This window comes from Carassius gibelio, chromosome B22 (assembly GCF_023724105.1).
Source record: "Carassius gibelio isolate Cgi1373 ecotype wild population from Czech Republic chromosome B22, carGib1.2-hapl.c, whole genome shotgun sequence".
Lineage (NCBI taxonomy): Eukaryota > Metazoa > Chordata > Actinopteri > Cypriniformes > Cyprinidae > Carassius > Carassius gibelio.
In genome coordinates, this window is record NC_068417.1 from 26066168 (window position 1) to 26089640 (window position 23473).

At 37.0% G+C, this 23473-nt stretch overlaps 1 protein-coding gene across 2 annotated transcripts in view; it reads right to left on the reverse strand.

Annotated features, from left to right (window-relative positions):
• Nucleotides 1-23473, reverse strand: part of LOC127988579 (DNA-directed RNA polymerase, mitochondrial) — a 51180-nt gene that overhangs the window by 13533 nt on the left and 14174 nt on the right. Inside the window, exons 7-15 of one of the 2 annotated variants that reach the window (XM_052591357.1) lie at nucleotides 22223-22561; nucleotides 21895-22134; nucleotides 18854-19645; nucleotides 17335-17457; nucleotides 17118-17240; nucleotides 14451-14630; nucleotides 11966-12052; nucleotides 9689-9802; nucleotides 2137-2189 (exon numbers count right to left, since the gene is read on the reverse strand). In XM_052591357.1, the coding sequence (XP_052447317.1) occupies nucleotides 2137-2189; nucleotides 9689-9802; nucleotides 11966-12052; nucleotides 14451-14630; nucleotides 17118-17240; nucleotides 17335-17457; nucleotides 18854-19645; nucleotides 21895-22134; nucleotides 22223-22561 (2051 nt within the window). Of the gene's footprint in view, nucleotides 1-2136; nucleotides 2190-9688; nucleotides 9803-9909; nucleotides 10530-11965; nucleotides 12053-14450; nucleotides 14631-17117; nucleotides 17241-17334; nucleotides 17458-18853; nucleotides 19646-21894; nucleotides 22135-22222; nucleotides 22562-23473 lie in introns of those variants that run through there. The other variant, XM_052591358.1, reaches the window with a different exon arrangement.

Genomic DNA, 23473 nt, shown 5'->3' on the forward strand with positions numbered 1-23473 from the left:
CTCGATGTGCTTTCACACAGGACGCGTGCACTGCTGCAGATGCAACGCTCTTGGAACGCAACTGGAATCCATTAACATGGGTGCGTAACATGGGTGCATGGCTGCACTGCAGACGGAGTATGTGTGAAACAGGCGTACGGTTGTTTGCACCTTGTGCAATGTGGAATAAGTTTACAGCTTTTTCAAGCAGTTTGTGATGCATTTTGGAAACAGGAGATGCACATTTCTAATGCACCACCTAGCTTGATAAACCCCTTCTCAAAGACTTACTGTTTGTCAATTTTAACACACATATTCTGAATGGAGTTGGCAGAATTCGAATGAGCCATTTGAATCTAGATTAAAAAAATTAATCTATGCCCACCTCTAATATTATATATATATATATATATATATATATATATATATATATATATATATATATATATATATTTTTTTTTATATGATCAGGCCTACAAGCTCGGATTGGTAATGCTGCACTGTATATATATATATTTTTTAAAATTATAAATTATAAATTATAAAAATATTTTATAAAAAAGTTAAAAAAAGTTAAAAGTAATAAACAACCTGCAGTTTAATGTTTGCATTTCTTTCCCTTACTGTACTGAAAATGAACCGAACCGTGACTTTAAAACTGAGGTACATACCGAACCGTGATTTTTGCGTACCGTTACACCCCTAGTTTCCGGTGCAAGTACCCATCAACAGCAATGATGTTAATTCATTGTTCATTCCGGGTAGCCCTCCATTCAGTAAATGACATACAGGATGTGCAGCGGTGACATTTCAACACGAAATGCCACTCTTCTCATCAGAGGGACTTTCTGCTTCTTTCATATCCTCCAGGGGTTTCTGTATATGATAATGAATTCTGGCCATCCATTGACGGGCCCAGAATAGTGTCAAACACTTGTGTGACACAGGCGCTGCCTTTAGGTGTTCCTGTTACTTGCAAATTTGCTGTTTAAGCACTCCATTTTAATTGTTTAATGTGCTCTGTGGAGCACGGTGCAATTATACTGTACATAATAAACCAAACACAAATGAAAATAGTATAAAATAGCAAAGACTTTCAAAAATACTTGTTTTCTGCAGTATCATTATGTTGGCTCATACCACCCATCACAATGAAATTTATAAAGCAACTTAAAGTTCAAAGCACAGTGTTGTTAAGTTACAAATCACCATACAGTTTAGCTACAAAACAACTAAATTAAGCCACTACATTAAGCCACAATGCCAAAGGAAACAGTGTTATTGTTAAGTGCTTAAGTTAAATTTTAACTCTGTCATTAATTACTCACCCTCATGTCGTGCCAAACCTGTAAGTTCACATATTAAGATATTTTTTTAATGCATTCTGAGAGCTCTTTTGCCCTTCCATAGACAGCAAGTGTCCTAACTTGTTCAAGTTACTTACCCTATAGTGCCATTTTGGAGAGTATCAAATACGTAAACTGAACGTAAATACTTAAACATAGAATCCTTGCTGTCTATGGGAAGGTAAGAGAGCTCTTAGAATGCTTCGAAAATATCTTAATTTGTGTTCCGAAAATGAACAAAGGTCTTAAAGGTTTTGAACGACATGAGGGTGAGTAATCAATGACATAATTTTAATTTTGGGTGAACTATCCCTATTAATACAAGGTATGGCATAAAACTGACTGCAGTAAACATGAAAAACTACTAGACAGCAACAACATCAGATTGTGCTGCGAAGTTTAAAAAGTAAACAAAACAAAAATAATGATACAGTGAAAACAAAAAAATTAAAATAAAAAAATGAAATAAAATAACGAAAGATAAAAAATCCTGGTGACATGGAAATTAAGATTTTTAATCGCATAATTACACAAAAATACGGTAAAAGCGTTTTATTTTAACTAATTACTTTTTATTCGATTTTACTGAATCGCAATCAATTTTAATAAAAAACGATTCAATGCAATACATTTTCATCAATATTTGGTGACTGAATTATTGTTCAAAATCTCTTGAAAAGATTAAGAGAACATCATTCAAACTGCAAAATGAATTATGTAAATAATACAACGAACAAGAAGCCATGGAAATGTGGGGAGAGGTCAGAAGTCAACGTCAATACAGGGGTCAAAGTCAGAGAAAGGTACTTACTCATTGGCATCATGACTTATATGGATGCTCAGGTTCTGCATGCTGCTCTTGAGCTGCGAAAAACAAAAGAAGACAAGAGAGTCTGAATGAGTAACAAGGAAGAAACTACTATGAAATGAAAAGCAAACAGCTTGTGAGACAATGTCACTGCTTTGAAACTTAAGTATTGCATTGTTTACAGGGAACACCATCATGTAAAAATTGGCTTTAAATGGGTTATTTTATGTTAAAGGTTCCAAATTTAAATATGATATTAGTTGACCTTTATCCAACTTACCACATTGAACTCTAATATAAACCAACGCATACGAATATTGGAATCAATCTTTCTGCTCCAAACTGACCTTCAAGTTTCCTATAGATCCTCTTCAAAAACTGATAGAAATTTGAACGAATCTCTTTATCCAAGACTGACCAAAGGTTCTCAGAAACCCCCACAAACCACTTATATTGACACAATGCCATTAAAGAACAGGAGCTTAACCTTAGTAAAGGTTGGCGTCTATCACCTAGAGGATAAGGTCGGGCTACAATCCATGAGTGAGTGACTGCTCTCGGTATAGGAACTGTCAGCGTCAGGGGTGCTTCCATCACATTAATTCTTTGATTAGTCTCTACGGTGCCCCAGGAGGCCATCCCGATGCAGCTCAATTCAACGGAGAAGTGCATTATGACAGGGAATGAAGTTTCAGAAAGTGACAGACGGACATAAACAAAAAGAAAATGTATAGAAAGTGCTGACGGGGACAATAAGGTAAAAGGTTTTGCTGGTAATTGGTGTGCAGGTTCACTGGGACATGAAAGGGGCAAAAGTGGGAAAAAGATGAAGTGAAAAGTCCATTTTGGATTTCTGATTTGGAATGGGGTACACCAATTGTGTCAAAGTCCGCTCCTTAGGAGCCACTGGAGCTGGTTGGAGCTACAATCTGCAAGACAAAACACCTCTACGGAAGTTTCTAGTAATCCTGAGGACCTTGATTTACTAGCTTGAGTGTGTTTAATTAGGGTTGGAGCTTAACTCTGCAAGATAGTGACCTTCCAGAAAGTTTGACTCTCCTTTGGTAATGGGGGGGGGGTGTTTGGTGGACACAAGTGGCCTTTCAGTTGCAATGATTTATGAGTCCATTATGGTTCATTAACAGGAACAACAAAGCCGAGGAGACATTGAGGGGTGTGATGTGGGTGGGCCAGGACTTCTGACACGTGAAGGCTCAATGTGCATCCTCAAAAGCACTTGGGGAAAACAGGACTTGCAATATACTCCTGATCCACTGGTTCTGGTGGTGCAACTAAAACTACTGTTAAGGGAAGACAAGACCAAAGCAAGCCATGTTGTCAAGCTGGCACGATGCCCAGACACTGGAAAAGGGATTCCTATCTAAAGTGCGAAGACTCCTGGCTTGCCTGTGCTTTTCCTGCTCTTGAAAAGAAAGCATGTTGCAAAAGAGCAGCTGTATCTCCTTCACTTGTTCTGTAGTATCCTTTATTGCAGAATTCAATTACAAAGGTGTACATGAATCTAAAAGCCAAAATGAAGAGTTTTATGCCATTTTATTGGGACTGAAAGTAGAGATTATGACAGATAATGATAAAGAAAGCACAGAGGAATGGGATCAAGCCAAGTTGCGGTTGGGATTTGACCAGTTTCCTGCATGAGTATCCTATACTGTATCTAGCTTTTAAGGATTCCAGCTATCCACAAAGCTGCCACCTCTTTTATTGAACACATTCAGCCTTAAAGTAAGACTCCCTAATCTTTTAGCATCGTCAAGAGAGAGGCTTTATACCACCGGTGACCTCTTGCCTGGTTAAGTCCCCTTGGAATACTCCTGAAATATCCTCTGTATTCATCAACGCTACTACAAAAACAACTGCTGTTTTGCTGAAGGATCAATTAAAATGGATGATTCATGCTCTGCTGCCATGCACAGCCCTGATCTTTCTGATATATATATATAAAAAAAAATCTTGTGGTGCACATATTAAAGCACCTCGTTTTTGATCTGACTTTCAAACCAGGCAAAACTTCAGCTTTAGCCAATTAGCAGGATGTAGAAGTCAAAAAAGTAGCGTTTTGGGTCATACGAGTTGCAGTGGGGCTTTACTTCCTTTTGGGATCAGACTGTAGAAAAAGAGCACCACAAGAGCCCCAGGGGAAATCACATTTCCCCTTTTTCCAAGGACACCGCAAGTGTTTGGCCATTAAAGCAAAGGCGACAAATGATTCCCCAAGGCTTTCATCCCTGCTGGTTGTCTTCCTTACAGAATAACCAGACTGTTTTTTCTCAACTTGACATATAGCCTGTGAAAGAAACATTTCAGCCTCCAAAAGTGACCCCTAAACTGATTAACAACAAACAATCACATTAGCGAGCTTTACTGATGCATATCCCAAGTCTGGTTCCCTCCCAAGTGTAATTCCTTTCCCCTATCAACAGACACAGTGCTGCACAGTGACTGAATAAATACTGCCGATTTCACCCTGGCTTATTTGTTTACTTTGTTATGACGGCATAACACTCCCATTTCCCTGGCATCTACTTAATTTGCCATTTCCCATGTAAAGAAAGATCAAGGGTGGGTTGCAAGAGATTGAATTACAGAGAGGTGACCTCAGATGAAGTGTCTCATTGATGCAGCAAGAGAAAACGTTTCCTTGATCACATTTGAAGTAGGGGGTTGAGATAAATACTGATGTGGATTTTCTTTTAAGAGTCACACAGCAGAAGAAAAACACCCAGATAGGTTATGTGGGAGAAGATTTATATAACTTGTCCAATAGTTCCAACCACTTTTTTTAATAATTCTTGAAAACAACTCTTTTTAATGGTGAATTTTAAAGTAAACTTAAAACAGCGTTCGCAGCTTCTTTTACTGGGTTGTGGCAGGATATCCAGTGGAAAGAAAACTAGCATGGACCTTAATCTAAGCCTTAGGGAATTTGACTAAATGCTTAAAAAGTCTGTGTAACATATAGTACTAATAATCTGCAGTAAACATAATTAACTACTCACGACCTAAAACCCATGCCAATACCTGTTGGTTGTAATGTAATTGTTCAGCCAAAAATTGTCATTTACACATTTACTCACCCTCATGACATTACAAGCATGATTTTTAAAGTATTTAACAAACATATAAATTACATTACAATGCATTTATTATACTGGACCACAAACCACCAGAAGAAGCATTCTGCCAGCTACTGGGCTGGAGTAACCATTCGAATTTTACAAGGATTACATTATTAAAAAGACAGTTCACCCAAAAATGAAAATGTAGTCGTCATTTACCCAACCTTTTTGTGATTCCAAACCCGTACGAATTTCTTTCTTATGTTGAACATAAAATATATTTTGAAGAATGCAGGTAATCAAACAATTATTGATGGTCACCATTGACTTTCATAGTATTTATCTGACTATTAAAGAAGTCAATCGGGACAAACAACAGTTTGGTTCTTCAAAATTCTTCAACATATTTTCTTTCGTGTTCAACATAAAGAAACTTATACATGTTTGGAACGGCATGAAGGTGAGCAAATGAAGACAAGGTTTTCATATTTGGGCGAACTATTCCTTTAAAACTACTTTCTAACAAAAACCATTAAAACAAGTTTTGGCTGACACTTCTGGAGTTACGATTAAACAAGCTGAGTGAAAGATTTCCATTTTCAGGTGAGCGCAAGACCAGTGATGATTATTAAGCAAAAAGTATTGTTTTTAATTTCATGGTGACTTTGGGGTTCCTGTTCAAAAGGAATAAATAGCCACAATGTTTGATTTCATGTTAATGAAGAAGATCTGCAATACGGTCTGCCTGGAGCTTAATGCTCCTCACGTATCAGGTTCTTAGACCTTGTCAAACAGTTAAGCCTCAATCACAGCAAAAACCCTCATTAGCAAGCTACACTGTGCGCGGAAAACCCAGAAACCTTGAATCCACGAAGACTACTATGGGTTCCCTTCAGACATAAATAACCCAATATGCTAATGAAACAAAAACTATAATAAAAGAGATAACCATAAAAAGGGGCAGTAAAACTCATCCTTTACACAACACTATTAAGGGTCATTAAGATCCATCATGCAGGTTCATCTATGTAGGGGATTGTACGGCGAACAGGTGGAGGTAGAGCTGGGGCTCGGAGGTGATTAATGGGGGTCTTGATGGTGCCACATTAATCTGGTCAGTGTGACATTTACAGGGGAACTGCAAACCCCTGGTGTGATCGCCGAACGTGTCTCCGCAGCTAGGTGAAATAAATATAGACTCACTATAATGCTCTAAATGGTTTTGCACATGATCAACCTTTGACCTTGACCCAACAACCGTTTTTTGAGGATAAAATGGTGCGCAATTCATGAAGAATGTGTGAAGTCATGGACCTGGTGGCCTACGTTATACATCACAACGTGAACCACCTTCAAATGCTGGCACGATGCATCCATCCCTTCATTAAAGTAAAACATGCAAGAGGGTTATGCAGGTCTTTGAGGGAAGGTACATAAAAAGGAACATAAGAGCTGTCAAACTTCATACATTTCAGCTAGGCCAATGCTTTCATGCTAAATTTAGCAAGTGAACCATTATAATTTGAATATGATGGTAATAAAGCTGAAACATAAGCACTGAATACATTAATTACATTGTCATCAAACAGTCAGCATTCGCAGGAGTAGAATGAGTAAACTGCCTTCACACCTCCTGCTCGGTAAAAGAAAAGGGCTGAAACCGTGAAGAATTTATGAGGCCGCTAATGACGACCTTCATCAGAAATTCCATAAAAGCCCAATAAAATGTGATGACCTACATTTGTGGAAGTGGGTAATGATATTTAGGACCAGACCGTACAGTCTGCAGTAGAGATTTAGTCAAATGTCAGCAAAATTTTAATTTTAAATTCTAATGGAAACTGGTTTTAACAGTAAAAAAAAAAAAACATTATTTAAAATATTATGAAAATTATTATTATTCAAATTTATACTGACATATACTGTAGGCTTCAACAAATACTAAAATATATTTTTTACAATAATTGCTTCACAAAAAAATTAAATAAAATAAATAAATACAATATTCAGTCATTTTATGGTCCAATTCTTGCTATTAACAAACCATTAACTATGACTTTTGCCTCAATAAACACAAAATTTGCTGCTTATTAATAGTTGGTAAGGTAGTTGTTAAGTTTAGGTGTTGGGTAGGATTAGATGTAGAAATGTAGAATATAGTCAGGAAGATATGTGCTTTATAAGTGCCAATAAATAGCCAATATGTTAAAAATACAATAGGTATGATAATAATCAACTTGTTAATAGTGGGAATTACTAAAGTGTTACTAAATATTCAATAGAACAATTATTTTAAAATGCATTGACTGTTATTGTAACAACATTTGTATTATTAATAATAATACAAGAAAAGATGCCATTGTATTCACTTTAGGTGCTGGACTTACAAGTCAACATCTTAAAGCATTTGGAAAAGGGCAAGTGACACTTTTACAAAGCAAGAGGCAACAAATGGAACCTTTTCAACAGCAGAACCCCACTGAGGACAACACAGGCCATTAGGGTGCTATTACACATTATTTCCACTGCATGGATACGTGGACCAGAGGGATGAAAACGAAAAGGCCAGGCACATGACATTACACGTATTCCCAGGGGTGAAGGAGGAATGAATGGGTTTGGTTCTTCAAAACTGTACAGGAATGAAGTAGAAAACAGACGCACCCTTGTCATTCAGGTCCAGATGACATCAGCTGTACCCAGTTGTAAAGTCATTTGACTTCCAAAGGCAGGGAAATATAAGCCAGTGTTTGCATATTCATTTAAACACTGCAGAAAGAATGTCAGCACATTGAGTATGATAGGAACAGGAGAGATTCTTCAGCTACGAGTGCTTTTTGCCCAGTGCATTTTTAATAAATAAAACTATAAATCAGGTACAAGCAGTTTTGCGTAAATAAGGTACATGCAGTTTTGCATAAATAAAAATGTTTCTTTTTATTTATGCAAAACTGCTTGCACCTGATTTATAACATTTTAGTATAATAAATTACATTTTTAAATATTTCCTCAAAATGCAACTTGGCTTAAACTTCCAGTGTCAAAAAAATAGGCTGTTTAAGACCTAAATCAAGTATTAGGCCTTAAGCCCCACCCAGCAACAGCAGCAAATGCTCAGCGGCTGTGACACAGACGGGTTGCCAGATGCTCTCTGCTGGGTCTCGGCGCACTACAGGCCACCGCTGTGCCGCCTCAGCTCTGTTGCTGATGCTATCTGACAGCAGCGCAGGCCGTCTGCATGCAAAACCTCTGCCGCATTACTTCATTGTTTTACTTCCAGCTGCACAAGACCTTTTTGACAAGTAGTGCTATGCCATGATGGAGAGTGAGAAAGAGTGCGCCTGCTGGGCGGAGAGAGAGGTCGGACTCCCTGCTGAATTCTGCTGAGGAAGTACAGTGAAAGACCTCAGAGATGATGAAATGAAAGCTTTTGTTTCTTTCAGAAAAGGGAAAATGTTGAACCAATCTAGTACCTGTTCAAAGTACAAATTGGCAACTTGAAAATAACAAAATGAGTTAACGGCCTTCAGGTGTGGTCACATTAGCAATATTTTGCATGCAAAAATGTACATTTTCTACTATCAATTGTGTAGATGTGTATGACAGCTCACACAAAGCAACATGGCAAATTTGCATGACCAGCTCGAACCAGTTGTGAAATCGGTTATGGAAATCTCTCATCCCCAAACATAATTATCAATTGTTTGGATTTTTATTGAAATGACTGGATGTTGTTGGTGAAAATTTGACCCCATTTGATTACTATTGTCAGATACAAACAGAAACTCAAAGGTCTTCACTGCAACCTGCCAAATATAAGTTTGGTTGAAGAACGTGAAGAACTTATGACAGGAATACGAATTGCTACTGTTCAGTAGATTTGCAGCACTTTGTTTAGCAAAAATGAAAAGGAATTACTCTTTTAAATAAATAATTTTTTGTTTTATCCAATAATTTGATGATACATTCCTATTAAATCCTAAAACACACAATTCAGAAAAAATTTAAACATGCAACACTGAATTTCTGAAAGAATAAAATACGTTTGAGCACTATTATTGTTAAAATGTAAATAATTTATTAGATTTGAAGTATGCTTGTCGCGATAGATGGTGCTGACGGTGATACCGTTGTTAAGCCACAACACTGGTTACGTCAATAGTCCACAGTGGCACCAACAATCTAACAATTAGGGGTGTATCGATCAAGATCAGCCAATCGTTATGCGCATCTCGTCAGTAAAGCCGGTTTTCTAATCAGCGGTAAATTCCATCAGGTGCGTGATTTCCCATAGAGAAGCTGTTACTACACAGAGCCGTTGTTAACTGGCTAGCTGCACAAATCCACGTTCATTTTCAGCGTGTATTTGCGCATAATTTAACCATGGAGGCCCATAAGGGGTCAGGGGTCCAACTGTGGCCCAGTTTGTTTAAAATGGTAAACTAGTTAAGTAAGCAAGTCAATTTTAAGACACTTACCGTTTGGTTCTTTATTCGATGGTAGGGCTGAACGATAGGAAGCCCCAGCGGCGTGACCCATTCCACCGTCCTCCCAGACTTAGCTATTAGCCTAGCGCTCTCCGTCAGCCATTCCTGAGAGAACAAATAAAAGTCAGAAGTGTCAATCAAATCGATCCAACACAATTTGTATACATTAAGGATTTAGAACCAAATTTGCATTATGATTTGAACAAGATAAACTGAAACCAAAACCCTATGCATGACGCTTTGTCTTCATCGGATAAAATTGCGATAAATATTTGCAATAAAATAGTCTCCGGCTGTGCTATCTGGAAAAATCCAGACACACAGGTGGGAAGTTGTTGCTGAGATGAAGCTTTTAAAAAAGCTGCTGATCTGCAGCAACAGTGCTGGCTGCGCAACTCGGCTGCCACATTCGCAAAGTCCCCAGTGCTCTCCCTAAAAACGCTTTGTGTGAGATAAATTCCCCTGTTCATCTGGAAGCAGGCTGGGCCTGAAGTGGCTCCATTAATCAAAGCGTTCACCAACAACTGTGGCCCACATCGCCCCCCAATTTTCCACTCCAGTATCACCTTCTGCCGGTAACGGGAATGATCAACTACCTGGTCTCAACTGTCTCCCCTCCCGAGGCTCCGACCTATTTAGGAAGCTGCTTGTGTCTGTAGGCAAAGTGGGGGATATTTCACATTCGCCTGCCTGCTCGTCTCCCCAGGGGGTGCAACAGGAGACAGTGAGCGGCTGGTCCTTGAACTACTGCACCAGGGACGTTCATTCCTTTTCGCTTTCCTGCAACTGTAATTCATGAGCCACAGCCAGTTGCATCATGGGAGAACTATATCTGGTGATTCACAAAAATAATCTTTTCATTCAATAAAAAGAAAAAAAAAGGAAAAGAATCAAGTGTGGGGTTTTATTTAAAAACCATTGATAAACACCACTGTGGGTCATTAGGATTCTTTCAAAAGAAGTCTCTTATATTCTCACCAAAGCTGGATTTATTTGATTAAAATAGGGTAAAAAATACTAAAAAAAATATTATTATTAATTTAGCATGCATGTTTTTATTGAAATATATTTTCAAACGTAATTTATTCCTGTGATGCAAAGCTGTGTTTTCAGCATCATTACTCTCCTCCAGTCTTCAGTGTTACAAGATCCTTCAGAAATTCAAATATACTGAATTGCTGCTCCAGAAATATTTACTATTATTATCAATGTTGAACACAGTGCTGCTTAATACTTTGGTATAAATATGATATGCGATTTCAAGATTATTAAATGAATAGCAAGTTTAAAAGAACAACATTTATTTGAAATAGAAATCAAATGATTTTGAAACGAATTTTTTACTGTCACTTTTGATAAATAATAATAAAAAAATCAAACAGTGATGTAGAAGTGATGTGATAAATTAATCATGCAATTTTATTGGACTAAAATATTTATTCAACTGACAGCCACAATTTTGTCAGTGTTAATAAATAAAAAACTAGAAAACTGAAAAACTAAAAACTGAAAACATTTTTGTTAACTCAACTGAAATAAGAAATAAATTTGAAAAATGACTCTAAAATGAGCTAAAATATAGTGAAAATGGGCACAAATTAATCTTAGAATTAGCTTTTCATGAAGAAAATATTGTAAAGGATTCATAAATGAAACATGAATATCCAAGCAAAAAACAATAACACTAGACAGCCATGAAAAATATATCACCTCTATATACCTCTATCTATTTAAACTCTATAATTTAATACATAACTCAGTAGTGAGAAAACACTAAAATGTAACATCTAATGTCTTTGTGATCTTGTTTTGTGAGCATTTAGTGTGTAGTTTAGTTTTGTTCGTGTTTCCGGGCGTTTTTTGTGCCCTGATTTTCAAGTTTACTTGAATAAAACACTGCTATTGGATTCTGCTCATTTTCAGTTAATCTTTCGTTACAAAACTAAAACCAACAGCTATATTATATTCTGAGAAATTTGTATAAAAAACTGTTTATTCTGTCTGTTGTATGAAGCGCAGATTACACAAAAGTCACTTTCAAACCAAGCAGCTTTCTGTTGGTCAATGAGACAAATCCACATATTGGATAATATAATATAACATAATCTGCATGGGCAAATCTTTCGCACGAAACTCCAAATCACGTGAATTCCACTTAAAATGCCTGAATTCCACCTGCGAAAATTCACTGAACAATGGTAAATGTGACCACACAAGATAAAAATATAACAGTCCCAAAAGTATTTAAAGCAATGTGACAGTATGTACCTGAATTTCTCTCGTCCCTGTGAACATTTCCTTCAAGCTGCTGAACACCTGCTTCACCAGGTAATGTGAAGCATCCCATATGTAGTCCTGTGGATTGAAAACAGCACATTAGGGGTTTTTGCACCACGTGGTTTTATAACTCAGTTCTAGGAACTAGCCAGCAAGGGGTGTTCCTAGAGAATTTCTCTCTTGGGCTATTTTCCTTATTGCATTCACACCGGCAGCAGGGACTGCTATGTCTTTATCTGCGGCATTTATAAACATCAAAAACCAGTGAAGGGAGGACGCTGTGTTCAGAGACGTTTTTCTTGTGTTTTGTGGGTTTCGTGATAACAGAGATGGAATGTAAATGCATAATTTTTGCAACTAAAAGAGCATGACTACATCTCCTACGACAACTTATAGTGTTATCATCGAGGCTGAGAAAAGAATATAACACTGCAGATAACAGGTAGCTAAATATACGTTGGTTTCCATGTTTGCGGAGTAAATATTTTTAAATGGCTTTTTTTATGTCGGGTAGCCAATCAGAATTCACTTCCATCACTGGTAGTTCATATGCAACCGTGTTAGACCCAACTTGGACGATTTTTTTTTGAGGATTTTATGTGTATCGGCATCGGCCGATACGTGGCTGCTGCATTCGCCGATAGTTTTTTCCCAGCATTATTGGCATCTCTGTGTTGCTGGAGATGCTGCAGTACACACTGCCCCTCCCCCACTAGCAGAGTGCTGCAAGCCTGCTCTGGTACGTTTTGAAAGCTCGTTTAACTGTTTGGTTAACATTTGGTATCATCGTGTTATTTTTATGATGTAAATTGAGTGAGAAAAAGCAGTATCAGCTCCAAATATCGGTATCGGATTCTGCACTAAAAAATCTGTATCGGTCGATCCCTAATTTCTAGTTCCTACATTGCGAACATGCCAAAAAGCGCCAATAGTTCTAGGTACTATGAAAAGATGAGAAAAGGTGTGAAAGCCCCTATTGTTAGATATACCAAAAAGCACAACAGTGTGGATGCTTTATCCAAACCTGCAAGTGCACAACAGGGCATTAATATAATATTTATGGTTAATTTGCATATGTATGTCAGATACCAGTAACTGCAATTAACAGATTTAAACAAATATACTAAAAAAAATAAACATTCAGTAGTGGGTTTTCTCCACTGAAGAACCATTTTTGGTTCCCCAAAGAAATTTTCAGTGAACAGTTCTTAACGGAAGCATTTTTGTCTTAGTCTGAAAAACATGAAAAAAAAAATGTAACCACCTTGTGGAACGGAAAAAGTTAATGGTTTCAAATGGAACCAAAGACACCGAAAAAGGCCTGATATTTGAACAAGGAAACACCACAAAACATATTTAAAGGGTTAGATCGCCCAAAAATGAAATTCTGTTATTATTACTCACCCTCGTTCCAAACTCACTCCAAACCCTTAAGACCTTCATTCATCTTCAGAACACAAATTAAGATATATCTGATGATTTCCTAGAGCTATCTGACCCCTCATAGATAACAAGTGTCCTTACATGATCAAGGTTCAGAAGTGTGGCAAGGACATCACGCGGATACGTTTATGTTCAGATAAAAGCGCCGACAACGTAAAAAACGTATCCAAGTGACGCATTGTTGAATAAAGTCTTTTTTTGTATTATTTTGCACACAAAAAGTATTCTCGTAGCTTCGTTAAATTATGGTTGTACCACTGATGTCACATGGATCATTTTAACGATGTCTTTACTACTTTTCTGAGCCTTGGTCATGTTAGGACACTTGCTGTCTATGGAAGGGTCAGAAAGCTCTCGGAATTCATCAAAAATATCTTAAACTGTGTTCCGAAGATGAACAAAGGTCTTACGGGTTTGGAACGACATGAGGGTGAGTAATTAATGACAGAATTAGAATTTTTGGGTGAACTAACCCTTTAAGCTCAACAATCAAATGTTTTGCTTTAGCAAGCACAATGTGGAGATGAGATCCCTTGACTCTATAGGTGATAATTCCTCTTTCATTCTCCACAGCTTAAGAGAGACGAGAAGAGCGTCACCTGTTTCTATGGCTGCCCACAGAGGACCGCACTTGGGGAAATCAAGCCTGACACACACGGGGGGAAATAAATCTTTAGTTCACGTCATCTGCGATGTAAAGCAAGATTACCAAGCTTATCTTCACCTTTAAGTCGAGATGAAGAAAAGGTTACATAACTAGAAATAATGGAGATAACAGAGGACTTTATATGACTTAAGCACCTGAGATGTGGCTGGAAAAGATTGAGGATCTTTTCCATCAAAAAAGTGGCTATAATAAATCAGGGAGAGTTTCTGCTTCAGGTTCTGGCTGGAAAATATGGATCCGACCACATCCATCCAAACATCATGCAGGACAAGGTTTGTTTCACAAGGAAAACTCTTGAGTCATATTTCATCCCGCAGTTTGTTACTCCATCTATGATAATTTTAAGTAAAGTGCAATGAGCCTCACCTTAGGGAAATCATCGATTTCCTTCAGTCGCTTTTCGATTTGCAGACGGCCCCCGTAGCGCGTGACGCCATAGACCACAGTCATCACCGTCTGCTTCACCACCTTCCTGCTGATGAAGCCCTCCAGCACCTGGGCGATCTTCAAACCCTTCTCCGCATCCCGAGCCCTGAACTCTTCCACCTATGAGACACGGGACAGTGCACCTTTCTGAGAATCCATACATCAATACACTTATTAGTCCCAGTTATGCTAGGGAACTCTTCCAACAACTGCCTAATCATATAGTTTGACTAGTGTTATATATATATTTTTTATTTTTATATATTTTATATATACAATTTATAATATTTTATATATTATAGAACAATATATTTTAAAAAATATTAAATAAACAAAGATATTTATATAATTATTATATAAATATAGGTAATATATTTTGTGAAGTCAAATATAAATAAACTGTTAATATAAACATAACATTTTCATATTAACAATTACATTTTATATATAAAAAATATAATAAAAACAAGATAACACTATTATATTTATTTCATCATTATAATGTCCTATATTGTAATATTTCATAAAAAGTAAAAGTTGTATTATTTTTTATTATATTTACAACATAAATTAAATATACTAAAAAAATTAAAAATAAATTCTTTATAATATCTTAAAAAAATACGTAGATTTCTATATTTAGAGAATAAATATAATCCTAATATTCTAAAACATCATATTATATTATGCCATATGTTGCAATACAGTATATAATAAAATTTTTATTATTATTAGAAATAAAACAAATAAACTGGTAATAATATTTGAAGAAATTAAAAAAAATGAATATTTTCATTTATATTTTATATTCAATACTATGTATTTAATTTTTTTATTTATTTGTGACGAGAAAAAGAAAATTGCATTTAAAGTTGTCCAAATTAAGTCCTTAGCAATGCATATTACTAATCCAAAATTAAGTTTTGATATATAACAATGGTAGGAAATTGACAAAATATCTTCATAGAACATGATATTTACTTAAATTCCTAATGATTTTTGGCATAAAATAAATATTGCAAATTTTAATCCATACATATTGCTACATTTTTTATTATTATTATTACTTTATATATAATGGAGCCTGAGGGGAAAAAAAATGCTAATCTTTAGAAGAACTTTTCAGATGGCACTTAGAGACTTTTGCATCTGAATACATATATATATATATATATATATATATATATATATATATAGAGAGAGAGAGAGAGAGAGAGAGAGAGAGAGAGAGAACAAATAAGTATCTATAACTTATTTTAAAGACCCCTGAGGGGGAATTCAGAAATAAAATGATAACAATAACAGAAATATCACAATTGTCCCTCACTTAACTATAAATATCTTAATCTGCATGGAGAGAGGGGCAGGTCCATTAATCACTCATGAGAAGTGAAAGGTGTTGACCGTCTTATTGGGGCTCTTGAGAGCTTACCTTACAAAACAGAAGGTCTGATGTCAACTACTGAGGAACAATGAGGCTTTTCAGGCCAAACCCTGACTCAGCAGAGCTCCTTGAGATGTCTGCTATGTACCCTTCAGCTAAGGTTAGCGCAACCGATGTTTCTGGCAAGACTGGTACAACACTGTATTTAGAGTACACTGTGCTCCTAAAATATACCCAGATCGATAGGTAGGTCTATATCTTAGATAGTGTTCTCTAAAAAATACATAGTCTTCCTAGCACTGAAATCTGGGGCTTTGAAAAGTTGAGGAGCTGCAGTAATTTAAGATGAATATTAAACTTTGACGCAAAATAAAAAAGGATGTAAAAAGCCTCAAAGTTGCCTTGCCTTGAAATAAACAAAAATGAAAATGGTATTTTTATTATTATTATTTTTTTTAAACTTTTGTTTACATTTTTATATTTAAAATGTAAATAAAAATAAATTGTAATAATATGTAAAGGTCATTTTTAAATATTATTACCAGTTTATTTGTTTGATTTGACTATAAATCTTGTTACCTATGAAATATAAATTATGAGCACTAAAGTTATAAAAAGTTAAATTATATTTTATTACTTAATAATATAATACAAAAATATATTATAAACATTATAAATAAATAATACACATTTTAAATTTATAATAAAATAAAATAAACATAAAAAACAATCATAATATATTTAAAGTACATATATTTTATATATATCAATCATACATAATTGTGTGTGTGTGTGCATAAACAATTGTAATAAAAATTATATAAATTCTGCTAATAACAATCTAATTGTATTAGAATTTTATTAGAATATAGCTGATATCATTTAAATATTTATATTTTTCTTAAAATACAAAATGTGCAATAACAGTATAATAGTTAATACAAATATAAATATTAAATTTTAAATATAATAAAAAAATAATAAAACACTGTTAATTAACCACAATAATGTTCATATTATATAATATATTAACTTACATGAATATAATGAAAACGCTAAATGATACTAACCAGTATAATCTGGGTTAAATAAAACACATTTCTGAATCTCTGAACCTTATTAATGGAACTGTGGAGTAACTTAGGACAGGGAAAAGTTGGGAAACGCTGCTCTGGAGGGCTGTAAGACGCACTGCCGCCCTCTGGTGCCACAGTGTGACTGACCTGCTGAGCTACACCGCTGTACACATCCTGAGGCAGTTCACAGGGCATGAGGTTCACCGAAGTAGCACCGATCACATCCCGCCCGAGGGCAGCATAGTGCTGGAGGCCGTTGCACGAACCGTCCTACGAGAGAGAGATAGAGAAAACATATATCAGTTTAAATTACATGTAATAGTGTCTGTATAGCAAATGCTGGCAGTTCCTAAAGATTCAGTACCTGATGAACAGGAAAATAAGAGATGAATTTGGTGTGGTCGGGGGAGCGGGAGGCATTTGCTATCTCCATACAGCAAGCCAGTGCCTGCCACGGCTCATCTGCATTCATCCACCATTTGCGACCCTGCAAAATAGAGCTGTGACTCTTCAGGGAACGAGGAATGTGACAATCATTTCAATAAAACACAAGAATATGGCTCAGTCATGGCTCATAGCCTGGAGTGTGATGCGTTTGAATCTGAATGTACTCAATACAGAGAAGGTCCACACGCAGAGCGAACAGAGGTCTGCCATAATAAAACCTGAACATGGCCTGAAAATATTTACAATAGTATGAGCAAATTTAAAGACCAAAGCCTGTAATATAAGTATCATTTTTAATAGCATAGGATGACAGTATATCTAATTTTGAATGATATTATAATACATATATTCTGTACTGTATATTTTCTTTAACCGTGTGTGTGTATATATATATATATATATATATATATATATATATATATATATATATATATATATATATATATATATATATATATAGTTATGACCCCAAAATGAATCTCAGGTCTGATTTTATGCCTCTGACAGCTGGAAAATAATTCTAAATGCAAATTAAACACAATTAAGCATAAAACTATGAAACATCAAGAAATTAAATAAGCTTATACAGTTTTTGGTAGTAATAATAATAAATTAAAAGTTGATTTGTTAAATTATTTTCTTTTGTACAATAAGCATTTTGGTGCTATGATAAATATTTAGTATAATATAAATAATTAAATATTTTTTAATAATAATAATAATAATAATAATAATAATAATAATAATAATAATAATAATAAAATGTTCAATAAATATAAAAGTTACACAATTATAATTTTTTTATTACCTTTAATACTAGGAACAATATTAATAACAACAACAAAACATTTATTATTAATAATAACAATAAATTATTATTATCAGCATTACAACCACCTTTAATACAATATCGAAATTATTTTTTTAAATAATATAACAATTACTACTACTAATAATAATAATAATTATCATTCTTAACAGTAGTAGCAGTAGTAATTGTATCATTGTTATGTAAATGGCCTAATACTCTAGTCAGAAAGTTAGCTAATAATCATAACAATAATGCCAGTTAAGTTAAGTTATTAATTATTAATATTATTCATAATTATTATTTTAATTTATTGATTGAATTGAATAACATTTAAATAATAATTAATCTAAATAATTGAAATTAAATACATAATAATTTTTTTTTATTTATATATACTCATTTATTTATTACCATCATCATCATCACCACTCATTGCACACTCAACCAATGAACCTTCATCATACACATACGGTACACTGGCCTGAGACTCTGATCCCAAATGCACAGCAGACCTCCAATATACACTCTGTTGCACAACTTGACCAAACCATTTGTTGTTGTGTCAGTAGCCATACATAAAACTCCTAGTGCATAAGTCAGGTAAAGGTGCTATTGAAATGCTTACGTCAAGAGGATGGTCTGCGGAGTCTAGGATGTCCTCCATGATACTCTCGGCATACTCCAGGCGTCCAGCTAGTGAGCTACGCTTCTTCAACCCTGTGAGGTTCACCAGGTGGATCTTCAACCAGTCGAGGCCTTTGGGCCCGAGAGGTTGTCCCTCCGCGAACAGCAGCAACCCCCTGGTCACGTCACTACCAAGGTGGTTGAAATAAGGCGGCCGGGGGTACGTACGTCCTCGGAAGTCCATATTGTGTGGAAACCAAAAGATCTCGTCCCTCATGTGGTTGGCGATGGACAACTTATACAGCGCGTCCATTCGGAGGCTGTGCATCTCCGCCACCTTCTTCTTGGCTTTGACTCCCTCCCGTTTCATGTAGGCCTTCTCGGCCTGAGTGTAGGACGGGTCGTGAAGGTTGAAGCGAGGAACCTCGGGTGCTTCGGACAGTGGCGGAGGAATGCAGAGCTTTTCGTTGCCTTTGTCGTTGAAGATTGAGATGATGATGTCCAACAAGGGCTTGTTGATCTTCCAGGGGCAGCTGCCCAACTGATTGAGAGAGTCCAGAACGGCATGGAGATCCTCCTCTCGGCTCTTCTCCAGGAGAAGTTGGTGTTGGATGGCTCCATCGGTGGAGCGCATCAGCTTGGTTGGCGTCAGCAGGTATGCGCCGCTCTTTGGGGACGTCCAGGGAACGGGGGGACACAGCATGGGCATGACGTAGGAGTCAAATGTAAGTTTGGTTTCCATCGCAACCCTCTGGATTTGTGTCACTATAGGATGCGGTTTGATGAAGCCAATCTGAGGTGGATGCCAAAGAAGAGAGTGAATGAATATCGAGACATCCCCTTAAATTCATGTCACAAAAAGGACGTTTAACATGGACAATTAAATGCTTAAATGCCGTGACAGATCTACATTAATAAACATCTCTCGCCGCTAGCTCCCAGCAGGCCCGTAACCCAACTCAAATAAACCAGAGATGATTTATGTGTGCTGCTGGAAAAGCGTTTATGGTGCACAACAGACGTAACTATCTTTGACAGCCGGATAAACAACTTGTATTCAAAAAGCACATGTACCCACACAAATGGCTACAAAATAGTCCCAGAAACAAGATGGGTTTGAATGCTGAATTATGAAATTCAACACATCAAAATATGAATTTGACAGGATCCATTTGACGTGATCTGTTCGTACGTTCTTGTGTAAATAAGAAGGGATGGGTACTGATGGAAGATTTAGCAATTTGATTCTGGTTCATTTGGGTAATGACAGTGCAGTGGATAAGACACGCCTTCGGTTTGAGAGGCCCGGGTTCGAATCCACTGTGAGACACCAATGTGGCGTGCGACCTCTGAAATATATAGCAATTGTAAGTCGCTTTGGATAAAAGCATCAGCTAAATGAATAAATAAAAGATCTAGTTCATAAGAGTCATTTGTTCATGAATAAAGCTAAACTTGTTGCACTGTATTTTGGATTCATATGAAAATGTTCATAAGAGCCATCTGCCCAGGACACACTTCCACTAAACTGAACCTCAAAAAGATAAGATGGAGATCACCTTGCTACAAGGTGGCATTTTCAAGGTCTCGAAAAAAGGAATGTAAATCCACCTGACAGCATTCATGCCACATGAATAATCCACAGACACGCTAAACTGAGAGCTCTTCCCTGCTGCACAGGCCATCTGCAAGCTCAGCGGAGGAACGGGAGTTAAGCTTTGTGTCTTTGAAGCCCACGGTGCATGCCAAGAGCCAGGGCAGCAGCGTTGGGAATGAGATTTGAGGACAAAAAGGAATCTCGCCCAATCATTTCGGGCTCTTCCTCCCCCTTTTCGCAATCCCTCGGTGGTTAATCAGACAGGCAATTAAGAGGACAGTAAAAAAGAGATTAGTTTCGCCACGATCCGTCTTCCTCCGCTGGCCTGCGATCACTCGCACAGGAAAAATGATTCCATAATTCATGAAAACATGCGTGTCCATGAGAGCTTTTAGATGGGGAATGGACGGTTTATGACACGAGTTATAATGGAGAGTCATTTGACTGTCTGGTCATGAACAGCCTTCAGTATGGAAGCAAAAAAAAAAAAACACTTCAGGGACGTGCAGAATTTTAACTAGTATAACTTCAGGCCGTATTTAAGCAATCGAAGTGCATGATCTAAAGCGCAAGGTGTAGGTGCACTTAGGGTGTGTCCAAACCACTATTGCTAGTTTAACGACTAGAAAAACGGTCGCCGCAGCCAGCGCATGGTCTAAAAGGGTTGTCTCCATTCTCTTAATGGGTGTGTCTTGGGCATTTCACTAGTTCACGCTTACATATAATTAGCTGAGGTATGGTATGCGTATTTGGCGAGCTCGGGAATTGCCCGAACCTAGAGTACCCCCCTTCCCCGTATATTGTAAAGTGAACTCGAAATGAGGAGATGGGGTGGAGGAGGGATGCTGATAAACCGTCAATGGATAGAGGTAAGTCAGCGATATTTATACTGTGGGATTGATTACTTGATTGTGGTCCACCTGTGATGATTAGGCTAAGTATCTGATGCGCTCCTCCCGAATCTTCATTGATAATTACATAACGTGCAATGAACCAATCAGAGTCTCATCTCCCAATCCCTTTAAGAGCCAGTTGCGCAGATTCACTATTTATACGATGGCATTTGCAAGCGCGAAGACTGAACGTGTCTCCAGAGAGGAAACGGTGCTGCTCGTGTGCAAGCAAATAGGTAGTCAAATTCTGAAACATGCAATCACTATCCATTATGTAAGCATTTTTATATTTATAAATAGATTCATATTACTAAAGTGCTCCTTAAATGACAAAAAAAACTGTGCCATTGACCTTAGACCAGGATTTAGTTGGTCAATGGTGCAGTGTATTTTACTTGCCTCAAAATAGCAAATCACCAACAATATGCCTGAACACATCTTGTTTTCAGACCAGGCTGTGTCGGGCTGAAACTAACAAAAACCTCTTGCATCGTGCCTGGCTCCAAATTGCACTGGGGGTATGATTTGGGCCCTCTGGTCTGCACCTCTTACCTTATGATGGCTGCGGAATGTGTACATGTGGTAAAGGACAGGGATGAGCTTCTTCTCTTGAGCGGGATTGAGGATGTCGCTCCAAATTTTGAGCTCACGAACCATCAGGTCAACCAGGAAGCTGCCCAGCTGTACCATCAGAACCATCGGCCAAAGGGTGTCGTCACTTAAAAGAGAGGGACCGCTGCACCTCTGCATCTCAAGACTTGCCCAACACTCCCGTGGCAGCATGCCATTGGTCTGTGATGAAACAGGAGGTGATATATAATGTAAAAGCCAATTTGATTAGAAAGTGGAGGTGTCAGATCTGGCCAACCAAAGCTTGTACCTCAGTGTCGTTCGCCAGGAGCTCAGAATACGAGTTGTAGATACTCCCAAGCTTCTCGATCATCTGACTGTGGCTCTTCTGCCGGATGGAGTACAAATTGTAGACACGGTTTCCCATCTCCTCCGCCATGATAAGCAACGATTCACCACTGGGTGACAGTTTGTCTAAACCCTGAATCATGATGTTCACATAATCCTGATCGTCCAGGATACACAGGTATGGGTATATGCAGGTACTCCAGGACTTCTGGCTGTTGCTGGATAATACCCGTTTCTTTTCTTTCAGTGTCTGGAGAAGAGCTTTCTCCCAGTGTTTGCGCTGCGCTGCTAGTAATTCTCTCTGTAAAAATATAAATGTATTTGGTCACGCTTTATTTGAAGGTCCAGTTCTCACTACTAACAAACCATTAACTACGACTCAATAAACTCCTTACTTGCAGCTTATTAATAATAAGTATGGTAAGTTTAGGTAGGATAAGGGATGTAGAATATGGTCATGCAAACATTTTTTTTTCAGATGTCAGTATGTGCCACAATATAGCAATGGCAATGAAGACAATACATTTACTTCAAAACAACAAAAATCATGATGTACACTAACAGTTTTACATGTTTTATTTACTTTTGTTAAGGCTATTTTTTCCACACAAAAAATACTATAAAATACTGAAATATTAACTTGAAATCTCATGGGGACTTAGTAAATATTTTAGGAGTTTGGCTGACAAAAAAGTTTGGGAATCCCTGATATAATACACTACTTTTCCCCATTACAGGAACATAGTGAGAATTTGGGGAGAGGATGTGACTAATTGTCATGAAAATAAAGTGTCTTAATTCTCCTAAAATAGGCCTCATTATCATTTCATTGCAGGCTTCGAATTACAAATTATATATTTTTTCCTTTGGATTTTAGGGTGAAATGTGACACTTCTGGACAGTTTTCATTTTCATACCATTACGTTACATCACATTCTCCTCTCAAGCAGCCTGTGGCTTTAAAAAATAAAACCTCATATAAATGTAGATGTGAATTTTATGCACGACACAAATCGGGTTCGGTGGGCAGCCGAAAGTGGGTCATCTCTTCATCAGATGCTTTTCTGGTTCCCTGCAGACTGGCAGAGCAGACGGATGTCACAGATCAGTTTTGCTGACCCACCGATGGAAAGGTGCCTCTCTCACAGGGCTGGTGGGAACACATTACAATGCATTTCTATTCCATTAAACCCTAGCGCAAATGTTGCGGGAC